This window comes from Cibotium barometz, chromosome 4 (genome assembly GCF_041138505.1).
Source record: "Cibotium barometz isolate CiBa-2024 chromosome 4, ASM4113850v1, whole genome shotgun sequence".
Lineage (NCBI taxonomy): Eukaryota > Viridiplantae > Streptophyta > Polypodiopsida > Cyatheales > Cibotiaceae > Cibotium > Cibotium barometz.
In genome coordinates this window covers 39,540,100-39,560,662 of record NC_141049.1, presented here as the reverse complement: position 1 = coordinate 39,560,662, position 20,563 = coordinate 39,540,100, and the positions used below count along the sequence as shown (strand labels likewise).

At 46.5% G+C, this 20,563-nt stretch overlaps 1 protein-coding gene across 1 annotated transcript in view; it reads right to left on the bottom strand.

The window, feature by feature from the left end:
• LOC147639249 (phospholipase D gamma 3-like) overlaps positions 1-19,450 on the bottom strand; it is a 121,914-nt gene extending 102,464 nt beyond the window's left edge. Inside the window, exons 1-2 of the mRNA XM_086788923.1 lie at positions 17,310-19,450; positions 90-206 (exon numbers count right to left, since the gene is read on the bottom strand). Coding sequence (XP_086645049.1) covers positions 90-206; positions 17,310-18,989 — 1,797 coding nt within the window. The 5' untranslated portion in view covers positions 18,990-19,450. The remainder of the gene's footprint in view (positions 1-89; positions 207-17,309) is intronic.
• Positions 19,451-20,563: the final 1,113 nt, after the last annotated feature.

Here is a 20,563-nt window from a genome sequence, read left to right as displayed (position 1 = left end):
TCTAAGTTAAACGCATTGACTTTGCATAGAACCAAGATGTAGAATCCAAGTTCTCTATGCTGAATAGGTAGATGAATGGAATATTTTACCTGTTGTTTAACCCAGCTAAGCTTACTGTCAGCATATCGAGGAGCAAGCAGACACTTGACACCAGAATTCTTGAAAAATTTTCGTGTTTCTTCATCATGTGTTTTCATAACACCATCCTAGAAATAGAACACAGCAATAGCTTACAAGTCAGCACAGTTAAACAAGAAAACCTCCCTGGCTTCAATGAGATCTGCATGAGAAACACAAGTTTGCAATCAAGCAATGACTTTGCACCTCTAGCCCAACAAAAGAAAAAGGGGGGAAAAAAAGAACTAACAAACACTCATACAAAGATGTGGCAATGCTATCAAGATGTCTTACAAGAGTTAAGACTTTAAGTGTACTAGCATAATTTCCAGTTGGACCTTATTTTCTCATGCCTAAGATGTAAAATAAAACCAGCTGTGAAATCACAGCTGGCAAAAGGCCACAAATCATTGGCCAGCCTTGAGAAAGATTTTTTTTGGGCCCATTATCAGTAGGTCCAAGGCTCAAGCCAAGGCACTCTTTTTCATTCCCTTGTCCGTCTCTATCAAATAGGCTCCTCAGCTAGAGTGGAACCAGGTAGAGAGGCTACGAATTAGAAATCCTGCCTCGTGTGCAGTAAACCCTCGCCTAGTTATTGAGCAGCTCTGTGCTTGAACAGAGGGGTTGCATGTAGAAAGGTGCTGAAAGACAGCGGTATGTGTAATATGTGATAACGAGGTGGATACAGAGGAACATGCTATCGCCCAATGCTTAGCATACTATAAGATCCGAGTTCCAATGGGGGTTTGGTCCTCTATGTAGAGACATCAAGTATCATAAGTATTCTAAGTATTATAATTATTACAAGCATCATGATTGTATGGCTCTCTACTCACAAGAGATTCATAGACATAGAGAGAGACAGTTAGGAGAAAAATTGTGGACTGGAAGACGCCTCCCAGACTCTTGTTACTTCTTTCTTTCCAAGATTGGGCCAGCGCATAATGCAGAAGACATAATGACACAAGCACACAAAAGTGCCTAATAAGACCTCAAATGAGATAAAATCATGGATATGTTCAATGGGCACACATGGGGTGTTCACCATCGAGACCCTTTAAGGGATGCCTTAGACAAAAGAATCTACATGGAATATCAATTTTTCCATAACTGCACGACCTTCTTCTCCAAAACAAAGTGCTGAAGCGTGACAGCCCCTTCAATTCACCTCCCAACCTCAGCCAAAAGCTACCCGGTTCGAAGCCAATTAAATTCTGCCCTGCTGAAGTGACGTGAACCTGCACTGCTGCCCCCGCCTGCCCTCTGTTGCCTCCGCCTGCTTCTTTGCTGCTCCCGCCTGCCTCTGCTGCCTTCACCTGCCCAACTGCTGCCTTCGCAACCCCCCTTCGCCTGCCCAACTTCTGCCCTTCGCTAGCCTTTCCGTCCCCGCCTGCCCTTCAGCTGCCCCCGCTAGACCCTCTGCTGCCCCCCACCTGCCTTCGCCTGCCCCTTTTGCTGCACCCGCCAGCCCCCCTTTTGCTGCCCCGCCTGCCCTTCAGCTGCCCCCGTCAGCCCTTCGCCTGCCCCTTTTGCTGCCCCCGCCAGCCCCCCTTTTGCTGCCCCCGCCTCCCCCTTTGCTGCCCGCCCCCTGCTTTCTTCAGTCCCCGCCTGCCCCTCTGCTGCCCCCGCATGCCCCTTTGCCCTTGCTTCCCCAACTGCTCCCCGCCTTTGCCCCGCTTCCTCTGCTCCCATTTTCCCAAGAGCTTTTTTATCTAGATTCGAGTCTGCCGCCCACTTTTCTTGATTGGTCTTATGGCTTTTTCTACCGCAGCCAATCTCTCATCACCCCCACTGGCCGGGAGAATCATCAATTTTTCACAAGACGAGCCCACCTCTCTTCAGCACGACATTGACCTTGAGGTCCAGACTACCCTTGTTGCGAGAGTTTATGGTTCCCACCCCTCTCGTTCACAGGCCCGTGAATGGCTTCTAGCAGCTCTCCCTTCGGAGATGATTGTGCACTTTCAGGATACTCGTTTACTTGGTCGAGGCTTCTTCCAGGTGGACTTTCATTCTTCAGAAGCTACTTCTCACGCTTTGGCTAGCAGCCCCTTTCCTCTTGGTCCTAGGAAGATTTTCTTCTTTCAGTACCAGGTGGGCTTTGATCCAGTGGTGGAGGATCAGCGCCTTACCCCGGTCTCACTACGGTTCCTGCTCTTCCTCGGTCCTATTGGAAGCTTCTAGCTTTCATAGGGGCATCCTTTGGCCAGGTTCTAGAGGTCCGAGCTCTCCTGCCTCAACTTCCGCGGCCGTTACCGCCACTCTTGATAGTGTACCCCGGGTCCTTGTGCTTGTTCCTGATCCATCAATTACTGATGATCATGTTATGCTTCAGAGACCTGACGGATCTCATTTCCGCCAGAGGATGGAGATTGCAGGCAGACCTGACCAGTGTCGGATTTGTCGTCGACAGGGTCACATTACTAGAGATTGTCCCAGATCGAGGGGCCATGCTAGGAGGCGGCATGGTCCTGCCCATCAGAGGCCTTCTGTAGATGCCGAGACTCCAGCTGCTCCTTTGCCACAGCAGACCACACAGCGTTGGATTGTGGTTAGGGATGGCAGGCACCCTCGGACCCCCGTACCTGCCCCTTCACCCACACCCCTTGTGGAGCACCCTAACCCCTATGCAGCTCTTGCCTCACAGGATGTTGATCCTTTTTTGGAGGATGAGGCCTTGCAAGCACATGATCTGGATCCCTCACAGGAGGATGCTGCATTACAGTTACAGGATGATTGCACCCTTGAGGATGATGTTGCACATTCGCATTGTTATGGTACCTCTCTAGTTCTGAGGACTAGCCCTGGCTTTTCCCCAGAGTGGGAGAGAGAGGTAAGGTTTACATCGTCAGATTTTCCCTCCCTTACCTATGCGAGACGTACTTCCACCTCTAAAGGGGGTCCTTCGTCGACCACGAGATCTGGTCGTTCCTACTCTGAGTCTATGAGGATTGTCTCTTGGAACATTCAGGGTCTTGGGGGTTTTTTTCAGCGTTGACGGAAACAAATTGTAAAAACCCAACTTCATTGTGCAGTCACAGGTGGACCTATGGATATATTGCTCTTGCAAGAGCATAAACTGGATGCTAGTCAGTGTGGGAGATCAGGCAAGCTTCTCTCGGGACACACCTTTTGGTCACCGGCTGGTACCAAGGGTGGTGTTTGTATCTCTGTTTCAACTTTGATCTTGCCTTGCATCATTGGACATGGTGTCATTTTGCTTGCGAGAGCGCAGTGGATCCTTCTTATGCAAGGTACTACACGCATTGGTATTCTCAACCTCTATGCTCCTAACCATAGAGGTGAGAGGATTGCCTTTTGGAAATCTCTCACTACATTGATGCCTCTTGCCGACCATTGGATTATTGGTGGGGATTTTAACATGGTTGAGATGCCAACGGATAAAAGAGGTGGACATGAGGGCTTGGTGCATCCTCTTGAAAAAGCGTCTTGGGAGAGGTTTATACTCTCCATTCATGGTAGAGATTGTTGGCATGAGGATGACATTTTGAGGAGTCCATCCACTCTTCTTTATTCATGGTCTAACAGGAGAAGAGATGTAGGACGTATCTATGCACGGTTAGACAGATTTTATGTGGATGATTGGGTGCTTGACAGAGGTGGACATACTTTGATTGCTACAGGCGCCTCCAAATCGGATCATTGCCCAGTGGTTTTATGTATTAGAGATCCGAATTGCCATGGATTAGCACCCCATGTATGCATCCCTGATCATTTGTTTTCAAATGCAGAACTATCGCGTCGTATGCTTGATATTTGGAGATCTCATGACTTCTTACAGGCCTCTCAAAGCCTGGCCTCTGCTCTCTATGATATTAGTGACTTTTATCACACGTGTAATATGCGGAAGCTTCGGAGAAGAATCGGTAACTTCAATACTCAGAATTCACCACTCTTCTCGCCATGGACATTAACGCACAAACTGAAAGGAGATGTGCAGAAAATAGCGAGAGAGAGAGAGGGAGAGGTGGAGAGGACACAGTATTAGGTCCCAACTACCCTCTATAGGACCCCCACCACGGATGGTGTATTTGCTTTATTAGAATGATGAGAAAATCTGAAAGAAAATACAGCAATCTTGGACCTTTTCTTGGCTGGGAATACCCTGCCCTTGACCTGAATCCTTCACCCCTTTGCTTAGCACCCTCTTGGTTTTGTCTAGCCTCTTATGCTTCAGCTCTTGGTGAAGAATGAGATGAATGAATGGGAATATGGACACTTCTATTTATACTACCCACACAAGAGCAGTCGGCCAGCATAGAACCAGGCGGCCAGCATTTAATGTCCCACGACTGTGAATATTCAGCAATAAATGCTGAATAAAATCCCATAAAATGCTGCGTTTTTTTCCTAAAAGGCTGGGCATGATGCGCCTGCTTCCAAAGGGCTGGGCACAGCTTTTGCCCACAATCCAAGGGCTGGGCAGCCTGTATGGGCTGCCCCATACTTGCCCTACAACCATGTAAAGGCTGTAATCTCCTGGAATCTGCCTTATTCTTGCCCTAGGACTGTCCTACAGCCCCTCCATGGCTGGTGGTTTCAGCCTGGGCCTTCTTGGCCCTCATGGGGGTGGTTCTACACCATTCCCATGCCCACACTAAGATCCGGGGTAGCCCTATGTGCTGGCCCCTTGTCCTAAGCATCAGTGATCTGGTATCCGGTACCATACCAGATACACAGAATCACTGACATCATTCTAGAGGGAGACTCACAGCGCGGACTGGCACTGTTTCATGTGCAGGACAGTGCACAGCTGACCTTGGACTCATGTGCAGGACAATGCACACCTGACCTCGGACGACTGAGATGGATCCCTGGCTGACTCGTCACGAACTGGGCTCACATGGGACCAATTCACCATCCCAGGTCCTGCACCTTCTGTACAGAAATGTCTACGTGGCATCCAAGTGCCGGATGCACGTGACATCCCCTTCTGCTTAACTTGACGGAAGCTGCATAGCCTCCAAATAATCCGTCAATAACGCCGGATAGTCTTCAAAAAACTCTTTGTCGAGCCATACCGCTTCATGGGTTCCTCGGTCCTGAAACTTTGTGAGGAACTGTCGTAGTCTTCGGCCTGAGCCATGCTTGAAACGGTGCAGAAGGATCTGTTCTGGAACCATAACTTCTGCTTCATCAACAATGTCTGGTTCCGTTTCGTCTTTGACCTCTGAAGGGGGTGGACCTGCATATGGGTTTAACCAACTGACATGAAATACATCGTGCATAGTCCAACTCGGAGGTAATTTTAACTACATAGACACCTCATTAATCTTTTTCCTCATGGGAAAAGGTCCGAAGCTCCTGAAAGACAAGTTTCATCCCAAGCTCCATAGGAGTGCTGATAGGCTTGCAATCCTGAAATTTGAACTTTTCCAGAAGTTTAGCAACATACCGAGATTGCAACAACCCAATGCCTCTGTTATCCTGCACAAACTGTATGCCCAAATAGTAGTGTACGAGCCCCAAATCAGACATGGCAAATGTCTATTGCAGTATCTCTTTAAAAGCTGCAATTTTGTCATCATTTGATTCCATGAGCAAAAGATCATCTACATAAAGACTGATGACCAGCAGATCTTTCTCTTCTTTCTTTACATACAAAGTGGCTTCTGATGGACTGTTCACAAAACCTTGAGTGAGCAGGAAAGCATCTATCTTTGCATACCAAGCTCGTGGAGCTTGTTTCAAACCATACAAGGCCTTTTTCAGCCTGCATACTTTCCCTTCATGACCATGTTCTGCAAAACCTATGGGCTGATGTACATAAACTTCCTCCTCGAGCTCCCCATGTAGGAAAGCAGTCTTGATGTCCAACTGATGAACAACCCAACCACGATGTGCAGCCAATGCAATGACACTCCTATCGACATACGGGATGTAGGAGCAAATGTCTCCTCATAATCAATGCCCTTCTTCTGTGCATAGCCCTTTGCAACTAGACGGGCTTTGTACCTGTCAATGGATCCATCTGCATGTCTTTTCAACTTATAGACCCACTTAGTACCAATGGCTTTCTTGCCTTTGGGCAGATCAACCAAATCCCATGTTTGATTCTTTTTAATAGAATCAAGTTCATCCTGCATGGCTTTGTTCCAATGCACATTGTCTCGTGCATCCACAAATGAATCAGGCTCATCATCATCCTGTAAACTAGCTGCCATAACCATATTTAAATCCATGATGTGTGCATGGTCCGTGTCTCCCTACGAGTACGGCCAGCAAGAGCAGCATCTAGATGGCTGTCTTGTAATGTCCTCAAATACCATCTAGGTATATGTCTGACCTGTGGAGCCTGTTGCTCCATGTTTGGCTCAACTTCTAGCTCAATCTCCTGCTGAATTTCTGCACCACCTTCATGATTAGCTGGCGGTCCTGCACCCTCATGGGTTGGATCACCAACTGTGGAATGAAACTCCATAGGTAGTAGGCCTTCAAATACATCATTTTCAGCCTGATTTGCATCATGACTAGCCATGGATAATTCTGATTTTTCATCAAAAATCACATCCCGACTAGTGAATATCTTCTTGGACAGTGGGTCATATAACCGGTAGCCCTTGCTCTCACGGCTATACCCAACAAAAATACATTTTGTGGCTTTATCATCCAACTTCCTCCTCAACTCTTTGGGTATGTGTGCATATGCAAGACACCCAAAAGTACGAAAATGTGATACCGAAGGCTTGTGGCCATGCCAAGCCTCAAGGAGTAATGGAAACCAATGCCTTTGTGGGACATCGATTCAAAATATGACAAGCACACATAACAGCTTCCACCCAAAAACATGTGGTAGCTTCTTTGCCTTTAACATACATCTGGCCATCTCCATGAGTGACCGATTCTTCCTTTCTGCAACCCCATTTTGCTGTGGAGTATAAGGAGTAGTATACTGATGCTTGATACCTCTACTCTCAAGAAAGGAATTCAACATGTGTGACACATATTCCCCCCCTCGGTCAGAACGGAGAGTCTTAACCTTGCATCTTGACTCTGTTTCAGCAAGTGCTACAAAGGCCAAAAATGCATCATATACCTGTGATTTCTGTGTCAACGGATAGACCCAGCATATACGAGAGAAGTAATTAATAAATGTAGCAAAATAGAAGCAACCTCCTAATGACTTCGTCTGCATGGGACCACAAAGATCACTGTGTATAAGCTACAACTTTGCAGTTGCTCGTAGAGCCTGATCACGTGGAAAGGAAAACCGATGCATTTTTCCCAAAATACAACCTTCACATATGTGATCTGGAGGCTTCTCCATAAGAGGTAGGTCTGTCAACATGTTATGTCGCTGCATAAGCATAAGACTACCAAAATTTACATGCCCCATGCGAGCATGCCATAACTCCGCATCAACCATAGCTGGAGTAAGAGTGAATGCATTATAAGCAGACTGATCCACTGGCTGAAATGCATCCAACTGATAGAGTCCATGAAATAATGTACCAGTAAGCATCAAGGTCAAGGCATTAGCTTTGTCTCTGACCATGCATTTGTCATCATCAAAGTTGACTTGCATACCACACTGTGCTAAAGAAGAAATGGACAACACATTCTTCTTTATCCCTGGTACATATAAGGCATCTGTAAGGCGAAGAATAGAGCCATCATGAGCTGAATCTCCCCAACGCCACGAACTGGATATGAAGCATTATTGGCACACTGAACGGTCTTGCCAACAGGGGCAGGGCATACATTACAAACAAATCCCTGCGAGATGTGATATGCTTTGAAGCACCACTATCAAAATACCAAGTACATGCATGCTCAGTCACACTGAGTGCCTGTGAAGACCAAGAGGCATCATAACTGCATGTGTAGAAACAGTAATCCCTGTCTTCAACAAAGGAAGCAGTCTCCGGAGGAGCTTTAGAGGTATCTTTTATAGACAACCCAGACTCCTTCTCCTTCTCCTTCTCTTTGGCAATCCTCTTCCTACACTCTGTGATGTAGTGACCTGGCTTCTTACAATAATGGCATTTGCCCTTCTTCTTGGACTGTCCATCACCTTTCTTGGTATCCTGAGATGAACCACCATCACCTGAATTCTGATTTGAACTCTTTGGCTAAAACTTGCCTTTCCCTTTTCGATCTGTTACACAAATGCTTGTTCAGCACTTGTGTTCATGTTCATGTTCTTCCTGATTTGCTCTTCCTGTAACAAGAGAGCAACAAGTTCCTGATACTTTAGGGGCTCAATAGCATTCCTCATGCTGAGGTTCAAAGAGGTATGAAAAGCCAAGTAGGATCTTGGCAAAGAGTTTAAGATGGTGGATACAAGCTGTCTCAGGAATAATCTCATCCACATTGATGAGTTGCTCTCTCAAATCCTGCAGCTTGTTCAAGTGGCTAGACATATCATCTCCTTCATGCATCTTCTGATTTTCCAGCTCTCTTTTCAAAAATGAGATCCGTGCCTCATTACAAGCAGCATACATCTGCTCCAAAGTCACCCATGCATTCCGTGAAGAGCCAGCTGAACGAATATGAGGTATAATAGACCTCTGTACTGACAATGCAATAAGTGATAAGGCTTGTGCATCTTTGGCATCCCATGTCTTCTGAGCATTTGTTCTTTGAACAGGCAGTGGCTGACCTGGTGCCTGTGCCTGTTGTCCTCTTCCACGAGCACCCCCTTGGGGAGGAGTCTCTGGAGCCAATGGACCTGGACGTGGTTCATCACCACTAACAAAATCCCAAAGACCTTTTGCCACGAGCACATTTCTCAGCATGAAACTCCACAAGGAGTAATTCATGCCATCCAGCTTGTCTTCCTTAGACAAGTACGTGAACACATCACTCTGCTGTTGATTTGCCAATATGCCAGTGCACAATGTTGTACCTGTGTATCAAAAAACCCAACAGCAACAACCCTGAAAGCAACTGTACTTCACTAAGTACAATTGACCCAAATATGCTTGCACTCTCAATCCTCTGAATGTGCAAAACAATGCACCACTGATTGAGTAGAGCAACAAAAGTGGCTCACACTGTGCCAAAATGCCCAAAAAATGCCCAAAATTTTTGCACCCAAAGCCTTGCAAAAAGCCTGTAGAGGTTTCTTTGCAAGAAAATCTCCCTGTATCTGCCAGAAAAACTTTCACAGAGAAAATGCCCAAATTTCAAAACATGTAAAGCTGTAAATTTTTACTCATGTGATTTTGCAGGTACTTGTCGGCTGTAGGCTGTACAGAACAAGTGTACGGAACAGTGTACAGAGGAGAAGCAGGTGCTGGTCGACTGCTGTCTGCTGTACGGAATAGCTGTACGGAACAACTGTCGCCTGTATGGACAGGCAGGTGCTGGTCTGCTACTACAGGTATACACAGCAAGTGCTGGTCGCCTGTTGTCTGCTGTACGGAGCAGGCTGGTCGATCAGTGTACGGAGCAGTGTACGGAGCATACTACTGTACGGAGCAGTGTACGGAACAGGGCAGGCGCCTGTACGGAGCAGGGCAGTCTGGAATAGCTATAGGGACTGTACGGCTATCTGCGCTGGAGTGGTTGCAGCTGAAGGCGACTAACTGTACGGGCAGCTGATGGCGAGGGACTGTACGGACAGCTAGGCGAACATGCTCTGATACCAAAATGTAGGGTTGAGCTGTTAGGATTTAGGGTTTTGGAAGGTACACTAACAGGAAACGTGAGTGAGAGAGAGGAACACGTTTGCTCATATATTGATCATAATAAAATGATGTGACCTAAAGTGTGTTCACATGGTCCGGTCATAAATAGTGCCAGGTGGACCAAATCACTTATAAACCTTTATAAGTGAAACTAAGCTAAATTGGGGGGAAAAAACCTCCACTAATTGAAGTAAAAAGTGCCCCAGCAACCTACTGATGATCACTAGCACTCCCCTGGGTGCATACACAGCATAAAACCCAACACTCCACATCAATGTCATGCTGTTCAACCGTAGCTGAAAATACCAGTATGTCGTCCAAAAATATGAACACACACTGTCCAATCAAATCCCGGAAAACACGCATCATCATGCGGTTAAATGTAGCTGGGGCGTTCGTCAAGCCAAATGGCATGACCACAAATTCATAGTGGGCCCGTTCTGTTCGGAAGGCTGTCTTGGGGATGTCCCCCTCCACAATCCGCACCTCGTGGTACCCACTCTTTAAATCCAGTTTTGATAACACCTGTGCTCCATTCAGCCTCTCGAGAATATAGTCAATTCGAGGCATCGGGAATCTGCTCTTGATAGTCAACTTGTTGAGTGCACGATAATCAACACACAAACGGGAAGACCCATCTTTCTTCTTGACAAACAAAATCGGTGCTGCAAATGGCGACACGCTGGGGCGGATGAAGCCAGCTTGCAACAATTCTTGGAGTTGGCGGTCCAACTCCGATTCCATTGCCTTGGAAAGGCGATACGAAAACTTGCTCGGGGGTTCCGAACCTGGGAGGAGGTCAATCCTGTGATCCTCCGGTCTGGACGGGGGGAGCTGGGGAGAGAGGCTGTCCCGAAGAAAAATCTTCTGGAACTTTTCGTGGAAAACCAAGTACTTCTCGGAAGCACTGGCCACCATCTGGGCTGTCTGGATGTAAATCATCGCACACTGTGCGCCTTTCCTGACTGCTCACTTAGCCTACAAGTGGCTTATGAGCGGAAAGTTCGGAATACCTGGCTCACACTTAATGGTCACTGGGGCATTTGACACATTCCGATTGATCTAGAACGTGTGCTTGTTCCACTTAACATCAGGGAGAAACTTGTGAAACCACTGAATACCCAAAATTATGTCTGCTCCTACAAGAGGGGCAACCATAAAATCACGCACAAACTCTATGCCCTGAATCACTAACTTAGCACCTAGAGCTTCATACTTGACGCTCGTTATCATACCTGTGCTAAAACCCTCAACCTATTTGTCCACCGAAGTCAGCTCGAAACAGACACGCCTAGCGGCCTATTCCATGACCACATCCTCCGTGCTGCCGCTGTCAAACAAGACAACGACTCTCTGGCCACCTATGTAGCCAAGGACTTGAGCAATTCGTTGAGCTCATACTCCTGGTCATGGGCGCCCTTCTGCTTATCTTCGAGCTCCCGGCTAATAATTGCTCCAACTGAAGCACCGGGGTTTGAAGAACTAGGGCTAGCCACTGGGGTCTATGTGGGAGCTGAGCTCACCACCACGGAAGCTGTGGAGGCGGCGGCGGCGGGCTTTGGAAGCTTCTTCGGACAATCCCGAGAAGTGTGTCCTTTTGTATGACAAAAGAAACCTCTACCCTCCTTGTACTGAGAAAGCTCCTCAGCACTTAACTTGCCACCAGTCTTGCCTGCCTCCGCTTTCTGGTCTGGAGTAAGCTTAGACGCATTGTTCGAGTTCTTGGAGCCAGAGGCTCCCGGGCTCTGTCCTGGGGAAGACCCCGTCTGGTTCTGGCTTTTGCCCCCCGAGGCGTTAGCCCTGGGAGAAGCTGACTGGGAAGTCTTGGGCTTGCCACCATTATGTTTCATGTCTGCACTCTGCGCAAGCGAGAGTGCGTCTTCAAAGGTGGCTGGCCTAAACATACGCACCTCCCAGTAGTGGGGCGGTAGAAACCGCTGCTTAAGGTCGCGGACAAATTCGTCCCATACATAAGCTGCCATACCTGTTCTAGTGTGGGCATGAGCCCACTGAGTCCACCAAGAAATAGCCTCACCTTCCAAGTACCAACTCGCTAAGATCACTTTGTCAGTATCTATTTTCCTAACTGCAGCAGGAGATGGAAAACGCGACACTGGAGAGCGGGTACGCCCCTCCAGAGCCAAGATCTGCGCCTTCTGCTCATCCAACTTGGATGTCTGTTCTGCGATTGCTCGCATCATCTGCTAGAACATGTCTGTGACACTCAAGCCTGGTGCCCTAGCTGGGCTGCCTGGTGCACTCTGGTCCCATGGTTCTTGGTCTCTCTCGTCGTCGAAGCTCGCCATAGCAGGAAAATGCAATTCCTTTCCGAAACGCAATCTAACCATCCACTATCTATGTGGGAGACTTCCAGAGGCTTCCGGAGGCTAAAAGCCAACCGTCCTTCGAGGGACAGGAGTCACTCCGAAAGGGGTAGTCCACCGGCGTCTAAAAACCAACCAAACGAGCGAGAGAAAATTCTGGTTTCTTTGTTGAATCTTTGTACTTGAAGTAGGCTCTGATACCACTGTAATATGCGGAAGCTTCGGAGAAGAATCGGTACCTTCAATACTCAGAATTCAGCACTCTTTTCGCGACGGACATTAACGCACAAACTGAAAGGAGATGTGCAGAACATAGAGAGAGAGGGAGAGGGAGAGGTGGAGAGGACACAGTATTGGGTCCCAATTACTCTCTGTAGGGCCCCCACCACGGATGGTGTATTTGCTTTATTAGAATGATGAGAAAATCTGAAAGAAAATACAGCAATCTTGGACCTTTTCTTGGCTGGGAATACCCTGCCCTTGACCTGAATCCTTCACCCCTTTGCTTAGCACCCTCTTGGCTTTGTCTAGCCTCTTATGCTTGAGCTCTTGGTGGAGAATGAGATGAATGAATGGGATTATGGACACTTCTATTTATACTACCCACACAGGAGCAGTCGGCCAGCATAGAACCAAGCGGCCAGCATTTAATGTCCCACGACTGTGAATATTCAGCAATAAATGCTGAATAAAATCCCATAAAATGCTGCGGTTTTTTCCTAAAAGGCTGGGCATGATGCGCCTGCTTGTAGAGGACTGGGCACAGCTTTTGCCCACAATCCAAGGGCTGGGCAGCCTGTATGGGCTGCCCCATACTTGCCCTACAGCCATGTAAAGGCTGTAATCTCCTGGAATCTGCCTTATTCTTGCCCTAGGACTGTCCTACAGCCCCTCCATGGCTGGTGGTTTCAGCCTAGGCCTTCCTGGCCCTCATGGGGGTGGTTCTACACCATTCCCATGTCCACACTAAGATCCACATACCAGATACACAGAATCACTGACATCATTCTAGAGGGAGACTCACAGCGCGAGGGAGACTCACAGCGCGGACTGGCACTGTTTCGTGTGCAGGACAGTGCACACTTGACCTTGGACTCATGTGCAAGACAATGCACACCTGACCTCGGACGACTGAGATGGATCCCTGGCTGACTCGTCCCGGACTGGGCTCACATGGGACCAGTTCACCATCCCAGGTCCTGCACCTTCTGTATAGAAATGTCTACGTGGCATCCAAGTGCGGGATGCACGTGACACATGTGTCCTGTCTAAGAGGCAAGAGGCCTTGGACCTAGAAAGGGCTATTAGACGTAGATTGGCTGCCTTGCAGAAAGAGCACAAGAAACATCCTCATGCTCAATGGGTTGCACATTCTTTATATACTATTAGAGCATAACTTCATCACTCTCTTGAGCAGCGCGCGGAGTACCGTTTCCATGCCCAGGAATCCTTTTGGACACAGATGGGTGGCAGATGTAACAAACATTTCTTTGCTTCTCACGGCCCATCTCATGCCAGAGATAGTGTCAGGCAGTTGCAGGATTCACATGGCACTCTTCACTCAGATCCTCTTATGGTTAGACAAATTGCCACCGATTTGTATTGCCAGCTTCTTAGTGCTGAGCCGCATTCTGATCTGAGACATAGGGCACAGAGGAAGGTTTGGAATGCATTGCCACATTTGATCACCGAGGAGATGTGTGCCGCTCTGGATGCCCCTTTTTCTATGCAGGAGTTCAGTCATGCTCTTCATGCCTTACCTCATGGTAAGTGTCCAGGGGAGGATGGCCTCTCCCCTGTTTTTTTCACTAGTTTTTGGGATGAGATTGGGGCTGAGATTACATCGGATTTGCAGGAGATGTGGGACACACGTTCTATGCCTTCTTCTCTCACTGAGGGGCTTATTTATCTGATTCCTAAGAGCAGAGATAAGACATTGATTGGTCAGTGGAGACCTAACACCTTACTTGGGACTGCCTATAAGATTCTTGCTAAGGCAGTGAGCATCAAGTTGCAGCCAATTTCGCAGGATGTTATTCATGATACCCAGAATGGATTCTTACACGACAGGAGCATCTTTGATAACATTTTCTCGTTTTGGGAGGCCGTCGAATGGGCTAAAGCGAGCAATCAGCCCTTAGCCATTCTGCTCTTGGATTTTGAGAAGGCCTATGATAGAGCGGATTGGGACTTCCTTGAGGGTACTCTTAGTCATATGGGCTTCTCTGAGAGATGGATCAAGGGAGTTTCATGCATGTATCGTGATGCCCACAGTAGAGTTCTTGCTTGCGGTGATAGAGGAGAGCGGTTTCAGATTTCTCGCTCAGTACGACACGGCTCCCCATTAGCCCCTTTATTATATATCATAGTAGCAGAGGCCATGAGCATCTTTCTCCGCTCCACTGCTGGTATTTCAGGATTGAGGTTGCCTCTTCGTAGTCATGAGGAGTTGGTTGACTCTGAGTTAGCTAATGACACAGCCCTGTTTTTGGAGGCTTCACATATATGCTTATGTTCCTTCCGGGTAGCACGAGGAGTTCTATTTGGCAGCAAGGGCACTCATTAATTGGCACAAATCTGTTGGTTTTTGAGTTAGTGATTCACCGAGAGTTGATTGGGGTGCACACCTTGGTTTTACTTGGATCAACAGAGGATGCACTGCTAGATATTCGGGATGCCAAGTTGGGATTGATATTTCTCCTGCAGAGCAGTTTGCTCCGGAAGAAGCTCCTCCATTGGAGCTCTAGGAGATTAGATTTAGCCTCCAGAGCTTTGGTGGCTAATCAGGTTTTGCTTGCCTCAGCTTGGTTTATTGCCTCTTGTTGGTGCTTCTCTCGTGCGTGCATTGGCCAATTGCGGAGATTGATCCGCAATTTTCTCTGGTCGGGCTTGGATGGCACCTCAGACACTCGTGCTAGGGTAGCTTGGCTCACAGTTATTCAGCCCCAAAGAGAGGGGGGCTTGTATATTATCGATCCGGATGTTCAATGCAGGGCGTTGCTTTGCAAACTTGTGGTCAGAGGTTTCCTACCAGGCACTGAGCCTTGGAAGGATTTTTTCTTGTCTCAGATTTCCAGATGTACACCCAGGATCGGAAGAGACTGGATGCCCAACACACGTTTTTTGTTCACAGAGGCTGATAATAGGGCACCATCTTCCCCTCTTATTGCAGCCATTGTCAGAGCATGGAGAAGCATGAGATATTTTTTGCGACAAAGGCTTCCTAGGTCTTTGGACGAGGCTGACTGACAACCTATTGTGTGGAACTAGTTCATTAAGGATGGCTGGTCGGCCACTTGGTGCATCTCGTTATATGCAATGGTCAGGATGGGAGAGATGCGCTTACACAGTTCTTGCTTGGAAGACCTTTAAGAGTCTTCCGGAGGATCGGAGAGTTGCATCCACTCAACATCTTAGGGGCTCTCGCATTCGTATTGATCAAATTGATGCAGCTATTCCGCATGAGTGGCTTTCTAGGACCTTTCACGGAGACTATCATCCAAGTTGGCGGGGAGTTTTTTCAAGGATAGGCATACCATTGCAGGTCATTGCTCTACCAAGCCAGGAGGATACAGATTTCCTCATTTATTCTATCATGCCTGGTGGGAGATTGAGGAGATGTAGTATGGAGGAGATCATCCCAGATACTAGGCTTAGTCCAGTGAGGATTGTTAGTTGCTCGGGGAAGCATTGGTTCATTGACCCTTCTCCTCAGATAGTGACTCATGGCTCTTTGTGTTTGTGGCTATATGGTGGCAGTCCTATCAGATATCTTCAGTGGGATCCAGGAGAGTGGGAGTGGATTAATGCCTTCGATCCTTTGAAAAGCCTTCCTTTTTTCAGTTTCACTGTTCAGAATGCCAGGCTTCTCCTCACTCGACAGATGCATAGGATCCCTACTCTCAGGCCTCATTGGGAGAGCTATGATATTTCTCCAGTGATACAGCGCAGATATTGGCATGGACTTTGGCACTCATACAGAAGGAGCCAGGTCTCTCATTTCTTTTGGTTATTCTTACATGGTGGTTTCCCCACCAATCAGTGGAGATCAATTTTCGGTGTAGCACCTTCTTGTCCTAGATGTGCGGCGGCAGAGCTCTCTTTTTTGTTTTGGAAAGTGCTTTTTTGCTTAATTTTTAGCTTAATTTGTTGTTTGGGTTATTGTTAATGTGGTTTTTAATGTTCTGAAGGCTTGCACATAGTTTATATCAGGCTTAGTTTGCATCCATTTCATCAAACAATGCAATAGAATGTAATTTTTAGTTAATAATAGCTCTCTTTAGTGTCCGTACAACATTGTCTATGGGGACGCAGCATTGCATAGTAGATTTGGGATCCTGTAGCCCAATTTATGGGCAAATTGAGTGGCCGAGCCATGCATGTGACTTGGGGGGCAGTTGCTTGGCTCTCCTAGTCCAGTCCGCAACTTTTTTATGAGGGCAGTGGTACAAATTCTGTTTTTTTCATTCGTAGAGGTATTGCCCAGCATGGTTTATTGCAGGATGTTCCTCACTCTGATTATACACCCCCTAGACAGAGGATTGACACCAGTTGGGAGATTATTGCCAGTATTACAACAAGGCAGATCTCAAGAGCTAGATGCACGGAGGCTATTGAGGGTGTCCAGATTTTTGGGTCTCAGCGCGTTAGTACTATATGGGGTATATGGGGTGATATCATCCATACTCTTATGGCTACTTGGGCTCGCATTCAGGGGGCCCTCTTGTTCTGCACAGGCGAAGCATGTGATATTTATGCGGGAATGGGACCATGGCATCTTCTTTTTCTCTAGTACCACAGGTCTTACATGGCATCATGATGCTCCTCAGTGATTGAAATCACCTTACATATTGGGGTGATTCTATTCTCTTCCGGCTTATAGCTATGATTGTTGTATGTTTTTCTCATACTTAATAGAAGTCTCTTTCTGAGAAAAGAAAAAAAAAAAGAATCTACATGCAATACTTTGGCTTTATGCAGATGTCAATAAATCCCTCACTCACACAACCCCCACCCCCCCACCCCGCCAAAAAGCAAAAACAAAACAAAAAAGGAAGAGGTGGGGAGGGAGGCGATTCCAAAAATCCAATCCTTGCAGCATTATGACTAAACCAGTAAAACTAAAGCATAGGTTTGGACCATATGCGTTAAACATGCAAAATTAAATGGTTATCACAGAAGCTGTTTAAAAAAAGCTTTCAAGAGAGTGGCATACATTGTTAATGATGGCATGTGACGTTTTGTCATCCCATACTAGCAGTAACACACGAACACCTCCACTTTGAGCTTTCCATTTTAATAACTCCCCCAAGTCTTTGTAAGCTGCCTCATTCCTCTGTTTGTCCTTATCCCTAACAAGCTTTATTTTAGTGTATATAGACCACCCGGCAATGTAAATAAGATGTTGAGCATCTACAATGGCTTGGCATATATCCTCCCAACAGCTCCTATGTTCAAATTTCATCCCTCCCTCAAGCTTAATCTCTGGGAGAGACTTGTCTGCCACATGAGCATCCTGGTAAAGTGTCAAACGGCCACCTCTCCGGAGAGGAAAGTAGGTTTTTGGAACCCCTACATAAGGAGGACCTGCACCAGCCCCATATCTGTATAATGGATCTTGATCAACTGGGCAATAATTCAATGATATTTTTAGCTGAGCACCTGGCTTGCAAGGCTTTCCATCCTTGTTCAGTAAATTGAAGAACTGTCCTTGGATTGGCTTGGATAAAATCAGCCCTGCTGGTATTTTGACTTCCCCAATATACTGGGCTCCTACCATATCATTGTCTTTTACAACCAGTTCAATATCTGCCACTTTGTGAGCCACATCTACTACAAAATGCTCTTCCCATACAGGGTCTTGGTTATTGCTGATAACAGTGGTCCTTGCAAGTGTTGCACCCTTTAAAACCAGACTCACATATGGATCACTTGTGATCCTCTTTGAGATGCTCTCCCGCAATCTTGGGAGAGCTTGATGGCGCGGTTCAAGCACAGTCAGCAGGCATTGCCTCAAGCTCTCTGAAAAGGTGTCCAGATTTGGTAAGTTTGTTGCCGAATGGATCCAGACGTCCAATGACCCATACAGCAGATAGTATTTCAATGAGCGTAACTCTCCTGAATATGGCATGAGGGCTCCATTGGCGGCCATATCATGTGGGAAGTAGCAATGGCTTGAGCCACAAGACTGACTGAGGGAGTGCGGACGCTGTTGACCTGCGAAGGAATGCTCTGTTGAAGAAAAGCTTCCCTCAGCTTGCCAGTATGATGAATCTCCACGCCCGTTATCTATGTGAAAAGGGAGAGATGGGGAAGTGAACTGAGAAGATGAGTAATGTGGCTTGTAGGAGTAGGCCGGCTCCACGGCATGTGGCAAAGGATGGGTAGCAGGTTGCGAGGTGCTAGGGGGACAGTAATGTGGACTCGAAGGATAGGTGGAAGGATTGGCCGTCCCCACAGCATGTGGCAAAGGGTAAGGGGATGGCTCATCAAGTGAAGGGTAAGCAAGAGGGGCGTAAGCTTGGGGGTAAAGGGATCCTGAGGGGTGGGAAGAGGGGTTTTTTACTGGGCTATGGAATTTATTGTTAGGGTATACTGATGGAGAGTTCAATGAAAAATCTACAGAGCCCTGTGTTGGTTGTGGTTGTGATGGTGGTGGTGGCGGCGATGGATACAATGGAGGAGGGTATGTGTGATGATAGTTTGATGTGCTGCCCACATGAGAATAATAAGGGTTAGGGGGAGGGGGATAAGCGAAGGAATGGTGGCTTTGTTCTGCCCAATAAGGTGCTGCAGGCCAACCCTGAGAATGTTCATTGTCAGCAGGATAAGGGTGCCCGCCACTCACAACATAGGTATTGTGGCCAGAATCCCATCGGCCTGAGCTGCTCTGCATAACTTGTTGGAGAAGAACGCCAAGAGAAAGAGAAACACCTGGTACGCCAAGATAGAAAGGGCGAGCTATGGTTTTTTTTACGGTTTTTTGAGCTTGTGGGCTCTGATCGAGGCTGCAACTGGCAATTCGACCGATTCCCGACAAAACCTACCAAAATACAAGGAATTCTTCGCCTGAACTGCCGGAAATTCCACCGAGTCTGCCCAAACGACGTGATTCCGACAACCCTAATGAAATTTAGTCAAGAGTCCGAAGTCGTTCGGAAGCAAAGCTGTAGAAAGCGGATGTGGAGGAAATGAAGCCAAAGGGTGAGCTTAGTTCGCAAGACAAGCCGCGTCCTCTTGCACGCGCAGCCGCCACGCTCGATAGTTTCTGAGTTGAATAGTTTTCCTTTCGCTCATTTTTTTAAACGTAGGAGCCATTCAAAAAGAAATATGTGTAAAGTCGCCCTTCCGTTTCATATAAAAATACATCGAACATTACAACCCAATAAAATGATGCCAATCTTAACACACTTTAACCCTGCTTCAAAACAATCTTCGGACAACTAGATTATCTTTCTTTGGAAGCCTATACCCCTCGCCTCCATCTAGCAAAATAGATGCAAGATAAAAACATTAGTATTGAAGGTATAATTATCGTTGAAAAAAAGAAGGATAAGGAAAGAACCTTACAAAACTCATTTGGTGGATCAATATTTGAGGTGAACAGCGTTTGAATAGGCTTGTAAACAGCTAATCGAAAAATTCTGTACTGTCCAATGCCTATGCACGAAAAATTTAACTTATCAGGCTTTTCATAGTCCACAAACATTACACGTACATGAAGTTGATCCGCAATCTTAGATTGTAAATTCCCAAGGAGCCCAAAGCTCTCGTTTGTAAGTATCTCGACCATACAAACCTAACAATAATTTGGGTTCTAAAAAATAAAGATATTCCCTGTTGCAAAACAAATATTTCAATAAAAATATAAATTAATCAAATAAAACACAGAAGCTATATAAAAAAGAAAGTTTCTATATATATATATATATATATATATACCGTAAAACACCAGTGCTCTCTAATAGTTTGATAATTAGAGATGATGTTGCTTGTCCTTCCCAAAATGGAGGGTTTATAATTCAGCCATGAATATTAAATAGATCTTGAAAAATAATAATACCTATATTATAGCAAACGTCCAAAAATTCACCTTCAATATCTTATCCATCACCATAGATGAACGAAAATGATCTCCTTGCCACATCCATCCTAAGTAATATACCCTGGATATCAAATATAACTCTCTCTCTCTCTCTCTCTTTATATATATGTATATACATGTGTGTGTGTGTGTGTGTGTGTGTGTGTGTGTGTGTGTGTGTGTGTGTGTGTGCGCGCGTGCTCAATAGCTTGAGCCAAGCAAGGGATAATATAATAGCACTATATATAAAAGCAATCCAAAGCAAACAAAGACTGCACATGACACATCTTTGCAAACATTCCCTATTCAAATGCTTACTTCATTGTACAAAGATGTGTATAAATGTAGTCTCTAACATTTGTAAGCTACCATTTACATTTACATTC